Source organism: Pristiophorus japonicus, unplaced genomic scaffold (assembly GCF_044704955.1).
Source record: "Pristiophorus japonicus isolate sPriJap1 unplaced genomic scaffold, sPriJap1.hap1 HAP1_SCAFFOLD_118, whole genome shotgun sequence".
Lineage (NCBI taxonomy): Eukaryota > Metazoa > Chordata > Chondrichthyes > Pristiophoridae > Pristiophorus > Pristiophorus japonicus.
The window spans coordinates 1,759,780-1,778,794 of NW_027250842.1; the positions used below are offsets into that span (position 1 = coordinate 1,759,780).

The following is a 19,015-nucleotide window of genomic DNA, read 5'->3' on the forward strand; positions in this document are numbered from 1 at the left end:
GTACCAGCCCTGGGAGTGTTTGATAGGACAGTGTAGAGGGAGCTTTACTCTGTATCTAATCCCCTGTACCTGCCCTGGGAATGTTTGATGGGACAGTATAGAGGGAGCTTTACTCTGTATCTAACCCCCTGTACCTGCCCTGGGAGTGTTTGATGGGGACAGTGTAGAGGAAGCTTTACTCTGTATCTAACCCCCTGCACCTGCCCTGGGAGTGTTTGATGGGACAGTGCAGAGGGAGCTTTACTCTGTATGTAACACCGTGCTGTACCTGCCCTGGGTGTGTTTGATGGGACAGGGTCGAGGGAGAGCTGTACTCTGTATCTAACCCCGTGCCCTGGGAGTGTTTGATGGGACAGGGTCGAGGGAGAGCTGTACTCTGTATCTAACCCCGTGCTCTGGGAGGGTTTGATGGGACAGGGTCGAGGGAGAGCTTTACTCTGTATCTAACCCCGTGCCCTGGGAGGGTTTGATGGGACAGGGTCGAGGGAGAGCTTTACTCTGTATCTAACCCCGTGCTCTGGGAGGGTTTGATGGGACAGGGTCGAGGGAGAGCTGTACTCTGTATCTAACCCCGTGCTCTGGGAGGGTTTGATGGGACAGGGTCGAGGGAGAGCTGTACTCTGTATCTAACCCCGTGCTCAGGGAGGGTTTGATGGGACAGGGTCGAGGGAGAGCTGTACTCTGTATCTAACCCCGTGCCCTGGGAGGGTTTGATGGGACAGGGTCGAGGGGGAGCTTTACTCTGTATCTAACCCCGTGCCCTGGGAGGGTTTGATGGGACAGGGTCGAGGGGGAGCTGTACTCTGTATCTAACCCCGTGCTCTGGGAGTGTTTGATGGGACAGGGTCGAGGGAGAGCTGTACTCTATCTAACCCCGTGCCCTGGGAGGGTTTGATGGGACAGGGTCGAGGGGGAGCTTTACTCTGTATCTAACCCCGTGCTCTGGGAGGGTTTGATGGGACAGGGTCGAGGGAGAGCTGTACTCTGTATCTAACCCCGTGCCCTGGGAGGGTTTGATGGGACAGGGTCGAGGGAGAGCTGTGCTCTGTATCTAACCCCGTGCTCTGGGAGGGTTTGATGGGACAGGGTCGAGGGAGCTTTACTCTGTATCTAACCCCGTGCCCTGGGAGGGTTTGATGGGACAGGGTCGAGGGAGAGCTGTACTCTGTATCTAACCCCGTGCTCTGGGAGGGTTTGATGGGACAGGGTCGAGGGAGAGCTGTGCTCTGTATCTAACCCCGTGCTCTGGGAGGGTTTGATGGGACAGGGTCGAGGGAGAGCTGTACTCTGTATCTAACCCCGTGCTCTGGGAGGGTTTGATGGGACAGGGTCGAGGGAGAGCTTTACTCACCCAGTCCTCGGGCCAGCCAATCGTTGACACCGTGAGGCGAAGCATCAAAGGCGGTGTGCGGGGAGTAGAGGGCCACCCGGTTCTCCAGGGCCCGCACCACCAGCCGCTCCTTCCAGGTTGCCATGGTGACGCGGCGCAGCGGGCGGAAGAGCGGAGGGTGATAGGCCACGACCAGCTGGGCCTGCAGCCTCAGGGCCTCCTCCATCACCCCCTCGCTCAGGTCGTTGGTCAGCATTAGGGTGTGCACGGTGTGGGGTGGACTCGGCTCCACCAGCAGGCCCACGTTGTCCCAGTCAGCGGCCAGCGAGGGGGGCGCCAGGGCCTCCAGGGCCCTCACTACCACCGCCAGCTCCATCAGGGGTCGCTGGGTCAAAGGTCGGAGCAGGGGTCGACAGAGCAGCCGTCGGCTGGAGAGCAGCATGCACGGGGGGGGCCGACCTCCGCTTCGAGCCCTGAAAGAGGAGAGAAAAGATTTGAGCCCGCCCCATAACCAACCGTCGGGTATTCAACTGCGGGGGCATCGCAACCCGGCGCTGACCTCAGACTCGAGGGCAGGGGGAGTGGGGTGGAGTGTCACCAAACCCTCCTCAGCCAGCAACGCTGAGGCAAGTTGTGTCCAGTATCGTGGCTCGGTGGGCAGTGCACTCGACTCCAAGTCCACAAGGTCGTGAGTTCAATTCCAACTCCAGGCACTTGACCACAGTGCAGTACTGAGGGAGCGTCGCACTGTCGGAGGGGCAGTACTGAGGGAGCGCTGCACTGTCGGAGGGGCAGTGCTGAGGGAGTGTCGCACTGTCGGAGGGGCAGTACTGAGGGAGCGCTGCACTGTCGGAGGGGCAGTACTGAGGGAGTGTCGCACTGTCGGAGGGGCAGTACTGAGGGAGCGCTGCACTGTCGGAGGGGCAGTACTGAGGGAGTGTCGCACTGTCGGAGGGGCAGTGCTGAGGGAGTGCCGCACTGTCGGAGGGGCAGTACTGAGGGAGTGCCGCACTGTCGGAGGGGCGGTACTGAGGGAGTGTCGCACTGTCGGAGGGGCAGTACTGAGGGAGTGCCGCACTGTCGGAGGGGCAGTACTGAGGGAGTGTCGCACTGTCGGAGGGGCAGTACTGAGGGAGTGCCGCACTGTCGGAGGGGCAGTACTGAGGGAGTGCCGCACTGTCGGAGGGGCAGTACTGAGGGAGTGTCGCACTATCGGAGGGGCAGTACTGAGGGAGTGTCGTACTGTCGGAGGGGCAGTACTGAGGGAGTACCGCACTGTCGGAGGGGCAGTACTGAGGGAGTACCGCACTGTCGGAGGGGCAGTACTGAGGGAGTGCCGCACTGTCGGAGGTGCAGTACTGAGGGAGTACCGCACTGTCGGAGGGGCAGTGCTGAGGGAGTACCGCACTGTCGGAGGGGCAGTACTGAGGGAGTGTCGCACTGTCGGAGGGGCAGTAGAGGGAGTACCGCACTGTCGGAGGTGCCGTCTTTCGGATGAGACGTTAAATCGAGGCCCCGTCTGCTCTCTCAGGTGGATGTAAAAGATCCCATGGCCACTATTGGAAGAAGAGCAGGGGGAGTTCTCCCCGGTGTCCTGGGGCCAATATTTATCCCTCAATCAACGTCACTAAAACAGATTATCTGGTCATTACCACGTTAGTTTGTGGGAGCTTGCTGTGTGAAATTTGACTGCTGTGTTTCCCACATTACAACAATGACTACACTTGGAAAGTACTTTGTTGGCTGTAAAGCCCTTTGAGACGTCCTGGTGGTCATTAAAAGCCCGATATAAAGGCAGGTAATTCTATTCCTATTGTTGACCCCGAGCCCATGCTGTGTCCATCACCCAGAACACCCACTTCCCCAGGACCAAGGCCCACCTGGTGCTCCCGGCCTCAGCCCGTCTGTTGCTCAATCACCTGATCCAGATCCCCCTGTTCCAACACCCCCCTGACCGGCCTTCCACTCTCCGCAATCCTTCAGCTCATCCCAAACTCTGCCCCCCGCCCCCCCTCTCCGAGTCCCACCCCCATACCGTCCCGTACACCCATCGCCCCGAGCCCGCTGACCCACACTGACCCCTGGTCCAGCAACATCGCCAATTGGTCAAATCCCCCCACAGCCCTCGGCCCTCCCTATCTCTGTAACCTCCTCCAGTCCCTACACCCCTCCCCATCTCTGTAACCCCCTCCAGCCCCTACACCCCTCCCTATCTCTGTAACCTCCTCCAGCCCCTACACCCCTCCCCATCTCTGTAACCTCCTCCAGCCCCTACACCCCTCCCCATCTCTGTAACCTCCTCCAGCCCCTACACCCCTCCCTATCTCTGTAACCTCCTCCAGCCCCTACACCCCTCCCCATCTCTGTAACCTCCTCCAGCCCCTACACCCCTCCCTATCTCTGTAACCTCCTCCAGCCCCTACACCTCTCCCCATCTCTGTAACCTCTTCCAGCCCCTACACCCCTCCCTATCTCTGTAACCTCCTCCAGCTCCTACACCCCTCCTATCTCTGTAACCCCCTCCAGCCCCTACACCCCTCCCTATCTCTGTAACCTCCTCCAGCCCCTACACCCCCTCCCTATCTCTGTAACCTCCTCCAGCCCCTACACCCCCTCCCTATCTCTGTAATCTCCTCCAGTCCCTACACCCCTCCCTATCTCTGTAACCTCCTCCAGCCCCTACACCCCTCCCTATCTCTGTAACCTCCTCCAGCCCCTACACCCCTCCCTATCTCTGTAAGCTCCTCCAGCCCCGACACCCCTCCCTATCTCTGTAACCTCCTCCAGCCCCGACACCCCTCCCTATCTCTGTAACCTCCTCCAGCCCCGACACCCCTCCCTATCTCTGTAACCTCCTCCAGCCCCTACACCCCTCCCTATCTCTGTAACCTCCCCCAGCCCCTACACCCCTCCCTATCTCTGTAACCTCCTCCAGTCCCTACACCCCACCCTATCTCTGTAACCTCCTCCAGCCTCTACACCCCTCTCTATCTCTGTAACCTCCTCCAGCCTCTACACCCCTCCCTATCTCTGTAACCTCCTCCAGTCCCTACACCCTTCCCTATCTCTGTAACCTCCTCCAGCCTCTACACCCTCTCTATCTCTGTAACCTCCTCCAGCCCCTACACCCCTCCCTATCTCTGTAACCTCCTCCAGTCCCTACACCCTTCCCTATCTCTGTAACCTCCTCCAGTATCTACAACATTCCCTATCTGTGTAATCTCTTCCAGTCCCGACACCCCTCCCTATCTCTGTAACCTCCTCCACTCCCAGCACCACACAGAGATCTCTGCGCTCCTCCAATTCTGCCCCCTTGAGCATCCTCGATTATAATCGCTCCACCATTGATGGCCGTGCCTGGAGCTGCCAAGGCCGTAAGCTCTGGAACTCCCTCCCGAAACCTCTCCGCCTCCCTCTCTCTCTCTCTCTCTCCTCCAAGACGTTCCTTAAAACCCCTCTGGTCGACTTCCCCGTCCCCATCCCAACATCTCCTCCTTGGCTCCCCCCCCTGGCTCCCCCCCCCACCCCTCCGTTAATCGGCCGGTCTTTGAGTGGCCAGAGGCAGGGAGCTCCTTCCCTGGCAGAGAAGGCAGGCGTGCAGCCACACCCGGTTGAATGACCCCTGGTTGCCGCTCTGTGCCCAGGGAGTCAATGAGAGACGGGATGGGGAAGAAAACGGTCCCAAAGCTGCTTTTTCAGCAGAAATCCACCTCTTTCCTTCCAATTCTCAAATTCAATTCCACTTCCAGTTATCTGCAAAGTACTGAGAGAGATAAAACGGGTTAGATGCTGCCCCTTTTAGGGCCTCAAGGGTCCTTTTGTCTGCAGTTTGCGGATTAATCACTCCGGCCTCAGCACAGAGCAACAGCAGCTCCCCAGCTCAGAAAACACGTCTTCAATTCAAATCCCTTAAAGGGGCCACGCCCCTGGGCCTGAGGGTCGGAGGGAAAGCGACCAGAGGCTTCACAGGCACTCAAATAAATACTTTGCAATTAATGCATCACTGAACCGAGGCGGATTAGCGAACGGCACACGCTGCACAAGACAGACAGAACTCGTGTTAATATCGACACGCATGTATTCTCACACACACACATATATGTTCAGATGCACACACACACTTACATGCACACACAAATATTTACATGCACGCATTCTCTCACACATACACATTTATATGCACTCACACACACACACACATTCTCAGATACACTTCCACACATTTACATGCACAGACATTTACATGTACACACTCTCACATTCTCAGATACACATGCACACTCACATTTATACACACACTCACATTTACATGCACACATTTACACTTTACACACATTTACACTTTACACACACACACATTTACACATTTACACTTTACACATTTACACTTTACACACATTTACACTTTACGCACACACACATTTACACTTTACACACACACACATTTACACACACACACATTTACACTTTACACACATTTACACTTTACACACATTTACACTTTACACACATTTACACAACACATTTACACTTTACACATTTACACTTTACACACATTTACACTTTACACACATTTACACTTTACACACATTTACACTTTACGCTTTACACACATTTACACTTTACGCACACACACATTTACACTTTACACACACACACACATTTACACTTTACACACATTTACACTTTACACACATTTACACTTTACACACACATTTACACATTTACACTTTACACACATTTACACTTTACACACACACACATTTACACTTTACACACATTTACGCTTTACACACATTTACGCTTTACACACATTTACACTTTACACACACATTTACACTTTACACACACATTTACACTTTACACATACACACATTTACACTTTACACACATTCTCACACACTCACTCACTCAGACACTCACTCACTCACATTTACACTTTACACCCATTCTCACTCACTCACTCACACCCATTCTCACTCACTCACACCCATTCTCACTCACTCACACCCATTCTCACTCACTCACACCCATTCTCACTCACTCACACCCATTCTCACTCACTCACACCCATTCTCACTCACTCACACCCATTCTCACTCACACTCAGACACTCACTCACACCCATTCTCTCACTCACTCACACACACCCATTCTCACTCACTCACACACACCCATTCTCACTCACTCACTCACACACACCCATTCTCACTCACTCACACCCATTCTCACTCACACTCAGACACTCACTCACACCCATTCTCACTCACTCACTCCCATTCTCACTCACTCACTCACACACACCCATTCTCACTCACTCACTCACACACACCCATTCTCACTCACTCACTCACACACACCCATTCTCACTCACTCACACACACACACCCATTCTCACTCACTCACACACACCCATTCTCACTCACTCACACACACCCATTCTCACTCACTCACACACATTCTCACTCACTCACACACATTCTCACTCACTCACACACACCCATTCTCACTCACTCACTCACACCCATTCTCACTCACACTCAGACACTCACACACACCCATTCTCACTCACTCACTCACACACACCCATTCTCACTCACTCACTCACACACACCCATTCTCACTCACTCACTCACACACACCCATTCTCACTCACTCACACCCATTCTCACTCACACTCAGACACTCACTCACACCCATTCTCACTCACTCACTCACACCCATTCTCACTCACACTCAGACACTCACTCACACCCATTCTCACTCACTCACACACACCCATTCTCACTCACTCACACCCACCCATTCTCACTCACTCACACCCATTCTCACTCACTCACACCCATTCTCACTCACTCACTCACACACACACACACACACACTCACTCACACACACCCATTCTCTCTCACTCACTCACACACTCATTCTCACTCACTCACACACACACCCATTCTCTCTCACTTACTCACTCACTCACACACACACACCCATTCTCTCTCACTTACTCACTCACTCACACACACTCACACAGACACTTACACACAAATATCTCCAGGTGCACACACACACACACTCACTCACACACACTCACTCACTCACACTCACACCCATTCACACTCACACCCATTCACACTCACACCCATTCACACTCACACTCACTCACACATTTACACTTTACACACACACACATTTACACTTTACACACATTTACACTTTACACACACATTTACACATTTACACTTTACACACATTTACACTTTACACACACACACATTTACACTTTACACACATTTACACTTTACACACATTTACGCTTTACACACATTTACACTTTACACACACATTTACACTTTACACACATTTACACTTTACACACATTTACGCTTTACACACATTTACGCTTTACACACATTTACACTTTACACACACATTTACACTTTACACACATTCTCACACACTCACTCACTCAGACACTCACTCACTCACATTTACACTTTACACCCATTCTCACTCACTCACTCACACCCATTCTCACTCACACACACCCATTCTCACTCACTCACACCCATTCTCACTCACTCACTCACACCCATTCTCACTCACTCACTCACACCCATTCTCACTCACACTCAGACACTCACTCACACACACACACACCCATTCTCACTCACTCACACCCATTCTCACTCACTCACTCACACCCATTCTCACTCACACTCAGACACTCACTCACACACACACACACCCATTCTCACTCACTCACACCCATTCTCACTCACACTCAGACACTCACTCACACCCATTCTCACTCACTCACTCACACACACCCATTCTCACTCACTCACTCACACCCATTCTCACTCACTCAGACACTCACACACACCCATTCTCACTCACTCACACCCATTCTCACTCACTCACTCACACACACCCATTCTCACTCACTCACACACACCCATTCTCACTCACTCACACACACCCATTCTCACTCACTCACACACATTCTCACTCACTCACTCACACACACCCATACACCCATTCTCACTCACACTCAGACACTCACACACACCCATTCTCACTCACTCACTCACACACACCCATTCTCACTCACTCACTCTCACACACTCACTCACACCCATTCTCACTCACACTCAGACACTCACTCACACCCATTCTCACTCACACTCAGACACTCACTCACACCCATTCTCACTCACTCACTCACACCCATTCTCACTCACACTCAGACACTCACACACACCCATTCTCACTCACACTCAGACACTCACTCACACCCATTCTCACTCACTCACTCACATTCTCACTCACTCACACCCATTCTCACTCACTCACACCCATTCTCACTCACTCACACCCATTCTCACTCACTCACACCCATTCACACTCACTCACTCACACCCATTCTCACTCACTCACTCACACCCATTCTCACTCACTCACACCCATTCTCACTCACTCACTCACACTCACACCCATTCTCACTCACACTCACACCCATTCTCACTCACTCACTCACACACACACACACTCACTCACACACACCCATTCTCTCTCACTCACTCACACACTCATTCTCACTCACTCACACACACACACCCATTCTCTCTCACTTACTCACTCACTCACACACACTCACACAGACACTTACACACAAATATCTCCAGGTGCACACACACACACTCACTCACACACACACACTCACTCACTCACACTCACTCACTCACACTCACACCCATTCACACTCACACTCACTCACACACACACACTTTTACACACATGTACACTTTACACACACACACATTTACACTTTACACTCCACACACATTTACACTTTACACACATTTACACACACATTTACACATTTACACTTTACACACATTTACACTTTACACACACACACACATTTACACTTTACACACACTTACACTTTATACACACACACACATTTACACATTTACACTCACACATTTACACATTTACACTTTACACACATTTACACTTTACACACATTTACACTTTACGCACACACACATTTACACTTTACGCACACACACATTTACACTTTACACACATTTACACTTTACACACATTTACACTTTACACACACACACATTTACACATTACACACATTTACACTTTACACACACACACATTTACACTTTACACACATTTACGCTTTACACACACATTTACACTTTACACACACATTTACACTTTACACATACACACATTTACACTTTACACACATTCTCACACACTCACTCAGACACTCACTCACTCACATTTACACTTTACACCCATTCTCACTCACTCACACCCATTCTCACTCACTCAGACACTCACACACACCCATTCTCACTCACTCACACCCATTCTCACTCACTCACACCCATTCTCACTCACTCACACCCATTCTCACTCACACTCAGACACTCACTCACACCCATTCTCACTCACTCACACACACCCATTCTCACTCACTCACACCCATTCTCACTCACTCACACCCATTCTCACTCACTCACACCCATTCTCACTCACTCACACCCATTCTCACTCACACTCAGACACTCACACACACCCATTCTCACTCACACTCAGACACTCACTCACACCCATTCTCTCTCACTCACTCACACCCATTCTCACTCACTCACTCACACACACCCATTCTCACTCACTCACACCCATTCTCACTCACTCACTCACACCCATTCTCACTCACTCACTCACACCCATTCTCACTCACTCACTCACACCCATTCTCACTCACTCACTCACACTCACACCCATTCTCACTCACTCACACACTCACTCACTCACACACACACACACACTCACTCACACACACCCATTCTCTCTCACTCACTCACACACTCATTCTCACTCACTCACTCACACACTCATTCTCACTCACTCACACACACACACCCATTCTCTCTCACTTACTCACTCACTCACACACACTCACACAGACACTTACACACAAATATCTCCAGGTGCACACACACACACACTCACTCACACACACACACTCACTCACTCACTCACACTCACTCACACTCACTCACACTCACTCACACTCACTCACACTCACTCACACTCACACCCATTCACACTCACACTCACACTCACACCCATTCACACTCACTCACACACACACACTTTTACACACATGTACACTTTACACACACACACATTTACACTTTACACTCTACACACATTTACACTTTACACACATTTACACACACATTTACACATTTACACTTTACACACATTTACACTTTACACACACACACACATTTACACTTTACACACACTTACACTTTACACACACACACATTTACACATTTACACTTTACACACACACACATTTACACATTTACACTTTACACACATTTACACTTTACACACATTTACACTTTACGCACACACACATTTACACTTTACACACATTTACACTTTACACACATTTACACTTTACACACACACACATTTACACATTACACACATTTACACTTTACACACACACATTTACACTTTACACACATTTACGCTTTACACACATTTACGCTTTACACACATTTACGCTTTACACACACTTACGCTTTACACACACATTTACACTTTACACATACACACATTTACACTTTACACACATTCTCACACACTCACTCAGACACTCACTCACTCACATTTACACTTTACACCCATTCTCACTCACTCACACCCATTCTCACTCACTCACACCCATTCTCACTCACTCACACCCATTCTCACTCACTCACACACACCCATTCTCACTCACTCACACACACCCATTCTCACTCACTCACACCCATTCTCACTCACTCACACCCATTCTCACTCACACCCAGACACTCACTCACACCCATTCTCACTCACTCACACACACCCATTCTCACTCACTCACACCCATTCTCACTCACTCACACCCATTCTCACTCACTCACTCACACACCCATTCTCACTCACTCACACACACCCATTCTCACTCACTCACACACACCCATTCTCACTCACTCACACACACCCATTCTCACTCACTCACACACACCCATTCTCACTCACTCACACACACCCATTCTCACTCACTCACACACACCCATTCTCACTCACTCACACACACCCATTCTCACTCACTCACACACATTCTCACTCACTCACACACACCCATTCTCACTCACTCACTCACACACACCCATTCTCACTCACTCACTCACACACACCTATTCTCACTCACTCACTCACACCCATTCTCACTCACACTCAGACACTCACACACACCCATTCTCACTCACTCACTCACACACACCCATTCTCACTCACTCACTCACACACACCCATTCTCACTCACTCACTCACACCCATTCTCACTCACACTCAGACACTCACTCACACCCATTCTCACTCACACACACCCATTCTCACTCACACACACCCATTCTCACTCACTCACACACACACACCCATTCTCACTCACTCACTCACACCCATTCTCACTCACACTCAGACACTCACTCACACCCATTCTCACTCACTCACTCACACCCATTCTCACTCACTCAGACACTCACTCACACCCATTCTCACTCACTCACTCACACCCATTCTCACTCACTCACACACACACACCCATTCTCACTCACTCACACCCATTCTCACTCACACTCAGACACTCACTCACACCCATTCTCACTCACTCACTCACACCCATTCTCACTCACACTCAGACACTCACTCACACCCATTCTCACTCACTCACTCACACCCATTCTCACTCACACTCAGACACTCACACACACCCATTCTCACTCACTCACTCACACACACCCATTCTCACTCACTCACTCACACACACCCATTCTCACTCACTCACACCCATTCTCACTCACACTCAGACACTCACACACACCCATTCTCACTCACACTCAGACACTCACTCACACCCATTCTCACTCACACTCAGACACTCACTCACACCCATTCTCACTCACTCACACACACCCATTCTCACTCACTCACACCCATTCTCACTCACTCACACCCATTCTCACTCACTCACTCACACCCATTCTCACTCACTCACTCACACCCATTCTCACTCACTCACTCACACACACCCATTCTCACACACTCACACACACTCACACAGACACTTACACACAAATATCTCCAGGTGCACACACACACTCTCACTCACTCTCACTCACTCACACACACACACTCACTCACACACACCCATTCTCACACACTCACACTCAGACACTCACACACAAATATCTCCAGGTGCACACTCACTCACACTCACACACTCACACACACTCACACACAAATATCTCCAGGTGCACACTCACTCACTCACACACTCACATCTCCAGGTGCGCACACACACACACACACTCACTCACTCACCGCAATCTGTCCCTTTCCCCCGGGGGCCTCTGGGAGTTGTAGTCCGTCGCTGACGTCACCAGCTGTCTAACGGGCGGTGGGGCCGGGAACGACAACTCCCACAGGCCTCCGCGCCCTGCTCGCTCACGCACCGGCTGCGTGCTGACGTCACCGCGCCCAGCCCCCGCCGTGCGCTCTGGTCCTTGTAGTCCGGCACTGACGTCACCGGCTGTCTAGTGGGCGGCGGAAACTACAAGCCCCACAGTGCCCCGCGCCCCGCTCACTCTCCGGCCGGCGGCACTCAGCGTGTTCCCCCGCCGCATTGTGGTCTTTGTAGTCCGGCTGTGACGTCACGCCCTGTCTAGCGGGCGGGGGCCGGCGGGGCCGGAAACTACAACCCCCACAATCCCTTTCCGCCGTCCCTTCAGGAGAGCGAGAGAGAGAAGCGGCGAGAAACCTTCCACCCGCGCCACCCCCACGGCCCCCGTTTTCTCTCCAGCAGCTGCGGCGTGAGTAGCAACGGATTTATGATCCATTTTATAATCTCTACATTCAACAAAAACCCGCTTTACTTGAATGAAGGAGGGCCCTCTCCCCGCTCAGAACAACAATGGCCGCGGTGAGAGCGGCAGCGAGCGAGGGCGGATGGCGGTTGGTGGGAGAGGAACTACAACTCCCGGCATGCCCCGCATCCCGACGGCCAGGCTGAGGCCGCGCCGAGCATGCCGGGACTTGTAGTTTCTCCTCCTCCGCGGCGCCTGCGCACTGTTGGCCCCAGTGCCAGCACAGGAGGGAGGTTGGGGACTACAATTCCCGTCATGCCTCGCATCCTGATGGCCAGGCTGAGGCCGCGCCGAGCATGCCGGAACTTGTAGTTCTCCCCCCTTCCCATTCCATTGGTTGGGAAGGGGTCGGCGCCTGCGCAGTGTCTGCCCCAGGGCCATTGTGGTTCAGGGAGTTGTTGGGGGGGGTTGCTGGGGGGGGGGGCAGCCCACACCCAGACACAGGCCCCCCCCCACCCCCCACTCCCCGCATCGTCACCCACACGGAGCAGGAGGGAGGCCGCTCGGCCCCTCGGCCCCTCCACACCGCCCCGTCAATAAGGCTCACGGCTGATCGCCTGCAGGAGCCTTCACCATCACACCCCGACCCGCACACCGAGGCGTACGAAAGCACGGGCCTCACGCTAAACATCCGTAAGGCAAAGGTCCTCCACCAGCCTGCCCTCGCCGCACAGCACTGCCCCCCCCCAGTCATCAAGATCCACGGCACAGCCCACCCTCAAAGCCCTCCCTGATATAAAGTGCAACACCCCCACCGACACCTGGGAGTCCCTGGGCCCAAAGACCAGTCCGCCCTCAGTGGAGGGAGTGCATCCGGGAGGGCGCTGAGCACCTCGAGTCTCGTCGCCGAGAGCGCGCAGAAACCAAGCGCAGGCAGCGGAAGGAGCGTGCGGCAAACCAGTCCCACCCTCCCCTTCCCTCAACCGCTGTCTGTCCCACCTGTGACAGGGACTGTGGTTCTCGTATTGGACTGTTCAGCCACCGAAGGACTCATGTTAAGAGCGGAAGCAAGTCTTCCTCGATTCCGAGGGACTGCCTGTGATGACGATGATGATGTCGACAGGCCAGCCCACACCCAGACACAGGCCCTCCCCACTGCCCGCACTCTCGCACACAAGGAGCAGGAGGGAGGCCGCTCGGCCCCTCCACACCGCCCCGTCCCATCCCGCCCCCCTCAATCAGGCTCACGGCTGATCGCCTGCGGGAGCCTTCACCTTCACGCCCCTACCCCACCCTCCCGGCCACCCCTCGATCCCCTTAGAGTCCGAACATCTTCAATTCTTCTTCGGCCGTCCCCAGAGTCGAGGATTACTTGGTTCCGCCCCACAATGAGTTCGAAGGTGACTAAAGAGTCCCAAAGCGGGATCTACGGACTCTGTCACAGGTGGGCCAAGCGGTGGTTTGGTGGGACGGGTGGGTTGGGAGCTCAGGTTACCGTGCGCTCCTTCCGCTGTCGGCGCTTGGCTTCCCTGTGCTCCCGGCGAAGAGATTCGAGGTGTTCGGTGTCTTCCCGGATGCTCCTGCTCCACTCGGAGCGGTCCTGGGCCAGGAATTCCCAAGGGTCGGTGGGCGATGTTACACTTTTTAAAGGAGGCTGCGAGGGTTTCCTCGAAGCCCTTTCTCTGCCATCCCCGGGGCTCGCTTGCCACGAGTAAAGTGTTTGTTTCTGGAGTTATATATCAGGCAGGCGGACAATGTGGCCCCGTCCATCGGAGCTGGTTACAAAAGGACATCAGCAATAGGAGCAGGAGTCGGCCATTCGGCCCCTCGAGCCTGCTCCGCCATTTAATACCATCGTGGCTGATCCGATCATGGACTCAGCTCCACTTCCCCGCCCGCTCCCCATAACCCTTCACTCCCTTATCGCCCTAAAATCTGTCTATCTCCACCTTAAATATATTCAATGACCCAGCCTCCACAGCTCTCTGGGCCAGAGAATTCCACAGATTTACAACCCTCTGAGAGAAGAAATTCCTCCTCATCTCAGTTTTAAATGGGCGGCCCCTTATTCTAAGACCATGCCCCCTAGTTCTAGTCTCCCCTATCAGTGGGAACATCCTCTCTGCATCCACCTTGTCGAGCCCCCTCATAATCTGATACGTTTCGATAAGATCACCTCTCATTCTTCTGAACTCCAATGAGTAGAGGCCCAACCTACTCAACCTTTCCTCATAAGTCAACCCCCTCATCCCCGGAATCAACCGAGTGAACCTTCTCTGAACTGCCCCCAAAGCAAGGTATATCCTTTCGTAAATATGGAAACCAAAACTGCACGCAGTACTCCAGGTGTGGCCTCACCAATACCCTGTATAACTGAAGCAAGACTTTCCTGCTTTTATACTCCATACGAGAGTCTGGGCCTTACATTAAACACCCGTAAGATATACATTCCCTACCAACCTGCCCCTGCCACACAGCACTGTCCCCCGATTATCCAGATCCATGACACGACCTTGGATAGTGTGGACCACTTTACATACCTTGGCACAAAGGCAACCCAGCGAAAAACTCCAGGTGAAGGGAGAGAGGGTAGAGTGTGAGTGTGTGAATGTGTGTGTGTATGTGAGAGTGTGTGTGTGCATGTGTGAGTGTGTGTGTGCATGTGTGAGTGTGTGTGTGCATGTGTGAGTGTGTATGTGTGTGAGTGTGTATGTGCATGTGTGAGAGTCTGAGTGTGAGAGTGCGTGTGTGCATGTATGTGTGTGCATGTGTGTGTGTGCATGTGTGAGAGTGTGAGTGAGTGTGTGTGAGTATAGACTGTGTGTGTGTGTCAGTGAGACTGTGTGTGTGAGTGTGTATAGACTGTGTGTGTGAGAGTGTGTGAGTTAACTGTGTGTGAGTGTGTGTATGGACTGTGTGTGTGTATGAGTTCAGTATGTGAGCGTGTGTAACATCATCATCATAGGCAGTCCCTCGAAGCGAGGATGACTTCGAGAGATTGGTGTGCAAAATTAAAGCACATGATATTGGGGGTAATGTACTGACGTGGATAGAGAACTGGTCGGCAGACAGGAAGCAGAGAATCGGGATAAACGGGTCCTTTTCAGAATGGCAGGCAGTGACTAGTGGGGTGCCGCAGGGCTCAGTGCTGGGACCCCAGCTCTTTACAATATACATCAATGATTTAGATGAAGGAATTTAGTGTAATATCTCCAAGTTTGCAGATGTCAGCGAGGGGATTTGAGTATAGGAACAGGGAGGTCTTACTTCAGTTGTACACTAAACTGGGTGGCGGTGTGAGCTGTGAGGAGGATGCTAAGAGGCTGCAGGGTGACTTGGACAGGTTAGGTGAGTGGGCAAATGCATGGCAGATGCAGTATAATGTGGATAAATGTGAGGGTTATCCACTTTGGTGATAAAAACAGGAAGGCAGAATATTATCTGAATGGTGATAGATTAGTAAAAGGGGAGGTGCAACGAGACCTGGGTGTCATGGTACATCAGTCATTGAAAGTTGGTATGCAGGTACAGCAGGCGGTGAAGAAGGCAAATGGCATGTTGGCCTTCATAGCGAGGGGATTTGAGTATAGGAGCAGGGAGGTGTTACTACAGGGCCTTGGTGAGACCACACCTGGAGTATTGTGTACAGTTTTGGTCTCCTAATCTGAGGAAGGACGTTCTTGCTATTGAGGGATTGCAGCGAAGGTTCACCAGACTGATTCCCGGGATGGCAGGACTGACATATGAGGAGAGACTGGATCGACTGGGCCTGTATTCACTGGAGTTTAGAAGTATGAGAGGGGATCTCATAGAAACATTTAAAATTCTGACGGGACGGGACAGGTTAGATGCAGGAAGAATGTTCCCGATGTTGGGGAAGTCCAGAACCAGGGGTCACAGTCTAAGGATAAGGGGTAAGCCATTTAGGACCGAGATGAGGAGAAACTTCTTCACCCAGAGAGTGGTGAACCTGTGGAATTCTCTACCGCAGAAAGTTGTTGAGGCCAGTTCACTAAATATATTCAAAAGGGAGTTAGATGTGGCCCTTACGGCTAAAGGGATCAAGGGGTATGGAGAGAAAGCAGGAAAGGGTACTGAGGTGAATGATCAGCCATGATCATATTGAATGGTGGTGCAGGCTCGAAGGGCCGAATGGCCTGCTCCTGCACCTATTGTCTATGTTTCTATGTCACATCTGCCCCGTGTTCAAGCCCTCATCCAACGGCCAGGCAGAACGGGCGGACCAAACCATCGAGCAAAGCTTGAAAGGCGTGTCGGAAGGCTCCCTGCAGACCCGCCTGTCCCGAGTCCTGCTCAGCGACCGCACCAGACCCCACTCGCTCCCCTGTCGAGCTGCTCCATGAAAAGGGTGCTCAAAACAAGGCTCTCTCTGGTCCACCCTGATCTCCAGGATCATGACGAGGGCAGGCGGTATCAACAAAGCGTGTACCATGATCGGCGCAAACTTGTCACGCGAGATTGAAGTCAATGACCCTGTATTTGTTCTCAGCTATGGACATGGTCCCAAATGGCTGGCTGGCGCTGTCGTAGCCAAAGAAGGGAGCAGGGTGTTTCAGGTCAAACTCGCAAACGGACGGACTTGCAGAAAGCATTTGGACCAAACCAAACTGCGATTCACAGACAGCCACGAGCAACCTGAAGAGGACACCGCCAACGTCAACCCTCGAACACACACACACAAGTGGCCACGAAGCTGAACTCACCATCCCCAGCAAGGCCCAGCAAGGCCCAGCAAGGCCCAGCAGCCCAGCGAAGGCCCAACCAGCTCGCCTGCTCCTGTGTTTGTACCGAGACGATCGACTCGGGAGCGGAAAGCCCCAGATCGTCTCACCCTGTAAATAAGTGTACTGTTGACTTTGTGGGGGGTGGGTGGGGGGGGAGTGATGTTATGTATGCAACGCCTTGTAACCAGCATTCTACCGCCACCAGAGGGCGCATCTGTTGGAGTCCCAAGGGATCCCAGCATCCCTTGGGAGCACTGTATATAAGCAGGCCTCCCACGCTGTACCAACACTCTGGAGTCAGAATAAAGAGACTGAGGTCACACTTACTCGCGTCTACAGTAGTCAGTTATATTGCTCTATTCGAGACATAATCCTTGCCACTGGACCAAGACCTCGCTCTGTCGAGCCCCGTGTGGTGGCTGGTGTGGAACGGTCACCCCACGTTAAAACAATCCACCCACAGGCATCTCCCGCCCTTCAGGGTGTAGTTCAGGATCTGGAATATTAGGTCCTTCATTGAAACACCTGTGAACTCATCCCTTTTTGACGTGGAAGCCAGTCATCCTCGCTTCGAGGAACCGCCGATGAAGATAATGATTGTTGATGTATTTGTATTCCAGGTGTGCAACAGTTAGAATATAGGCTTCCGATAAATACTGCCTCGCTACGCTGCACAACCAACCTTTTCCGTCCTGGATACTTTGCTGTGCTCCCTCCCTGTGTGTCCCCAGATTGGGTTTAGAAAGTTTGGTGACCCGAATTTAATCTGGTGATATGTGGACACTCAGCAGTCGAGGGCCTGAGCATTGTCCACACACAGACAGGCAGTGAGCTGTTGGCTCCTGTTCAGGGACAATTCATCACTGGCACATTCTCCCACCTTGTTCAAGGGCAGCAGACAGGACATCAACTGGTGACGGGCCAGTTCCGTTTCAGAGGCAAATGTTTAACGGGCCGACAAACTGCTTAAAGCTAGAAATATTTAACCAGCTGGGCAGAA

The 19,015-nt window shown here is 52.2% G+C and overlaps 1 protein-coding gene across 4 annotated transcripts in view; it reads right to left on the bottom strand.

The window, feature by feature from the left end:
* LOC139242054 (NIF3-like protein 1) overlaps positions 1 to 13,430 on the bottom strand; it is a 43,785-nt gene extending 30,355 nt beyond the window's left edge. For 2 of the 4 annotated variants that reach the window (XM_070870200.1, XM_070870197.1), the window contains exons 1-2: positions 12,789 to 12,883; positions 1,352 to 1,803 (exon numbers count right to left, since the gene is read on the bottom strand). In XM_070870200.1, the coding sequence (XP_070726301.1) occupies positions 1,352 to 1,772 (421 nt within the window). In that variant the 5' untranslated portion in view covers positions 1,773 to 1,803; positions 12,789 to 12,883. Of the gene's footprint in view, positions 1 to 1,351; positions 1,804 to 5,040; positions 5,110 to 12,788; positions 12,884 to 13,339 lie in introns of those variants that run through there. The other 2 variants (XM_070870198.1, XM_070870199.1) reach the window with 2 other exon arrangements.
* Between the last annotated feature and the right edge of the window lie 5,585 nt (positions 13,431 to 19,015).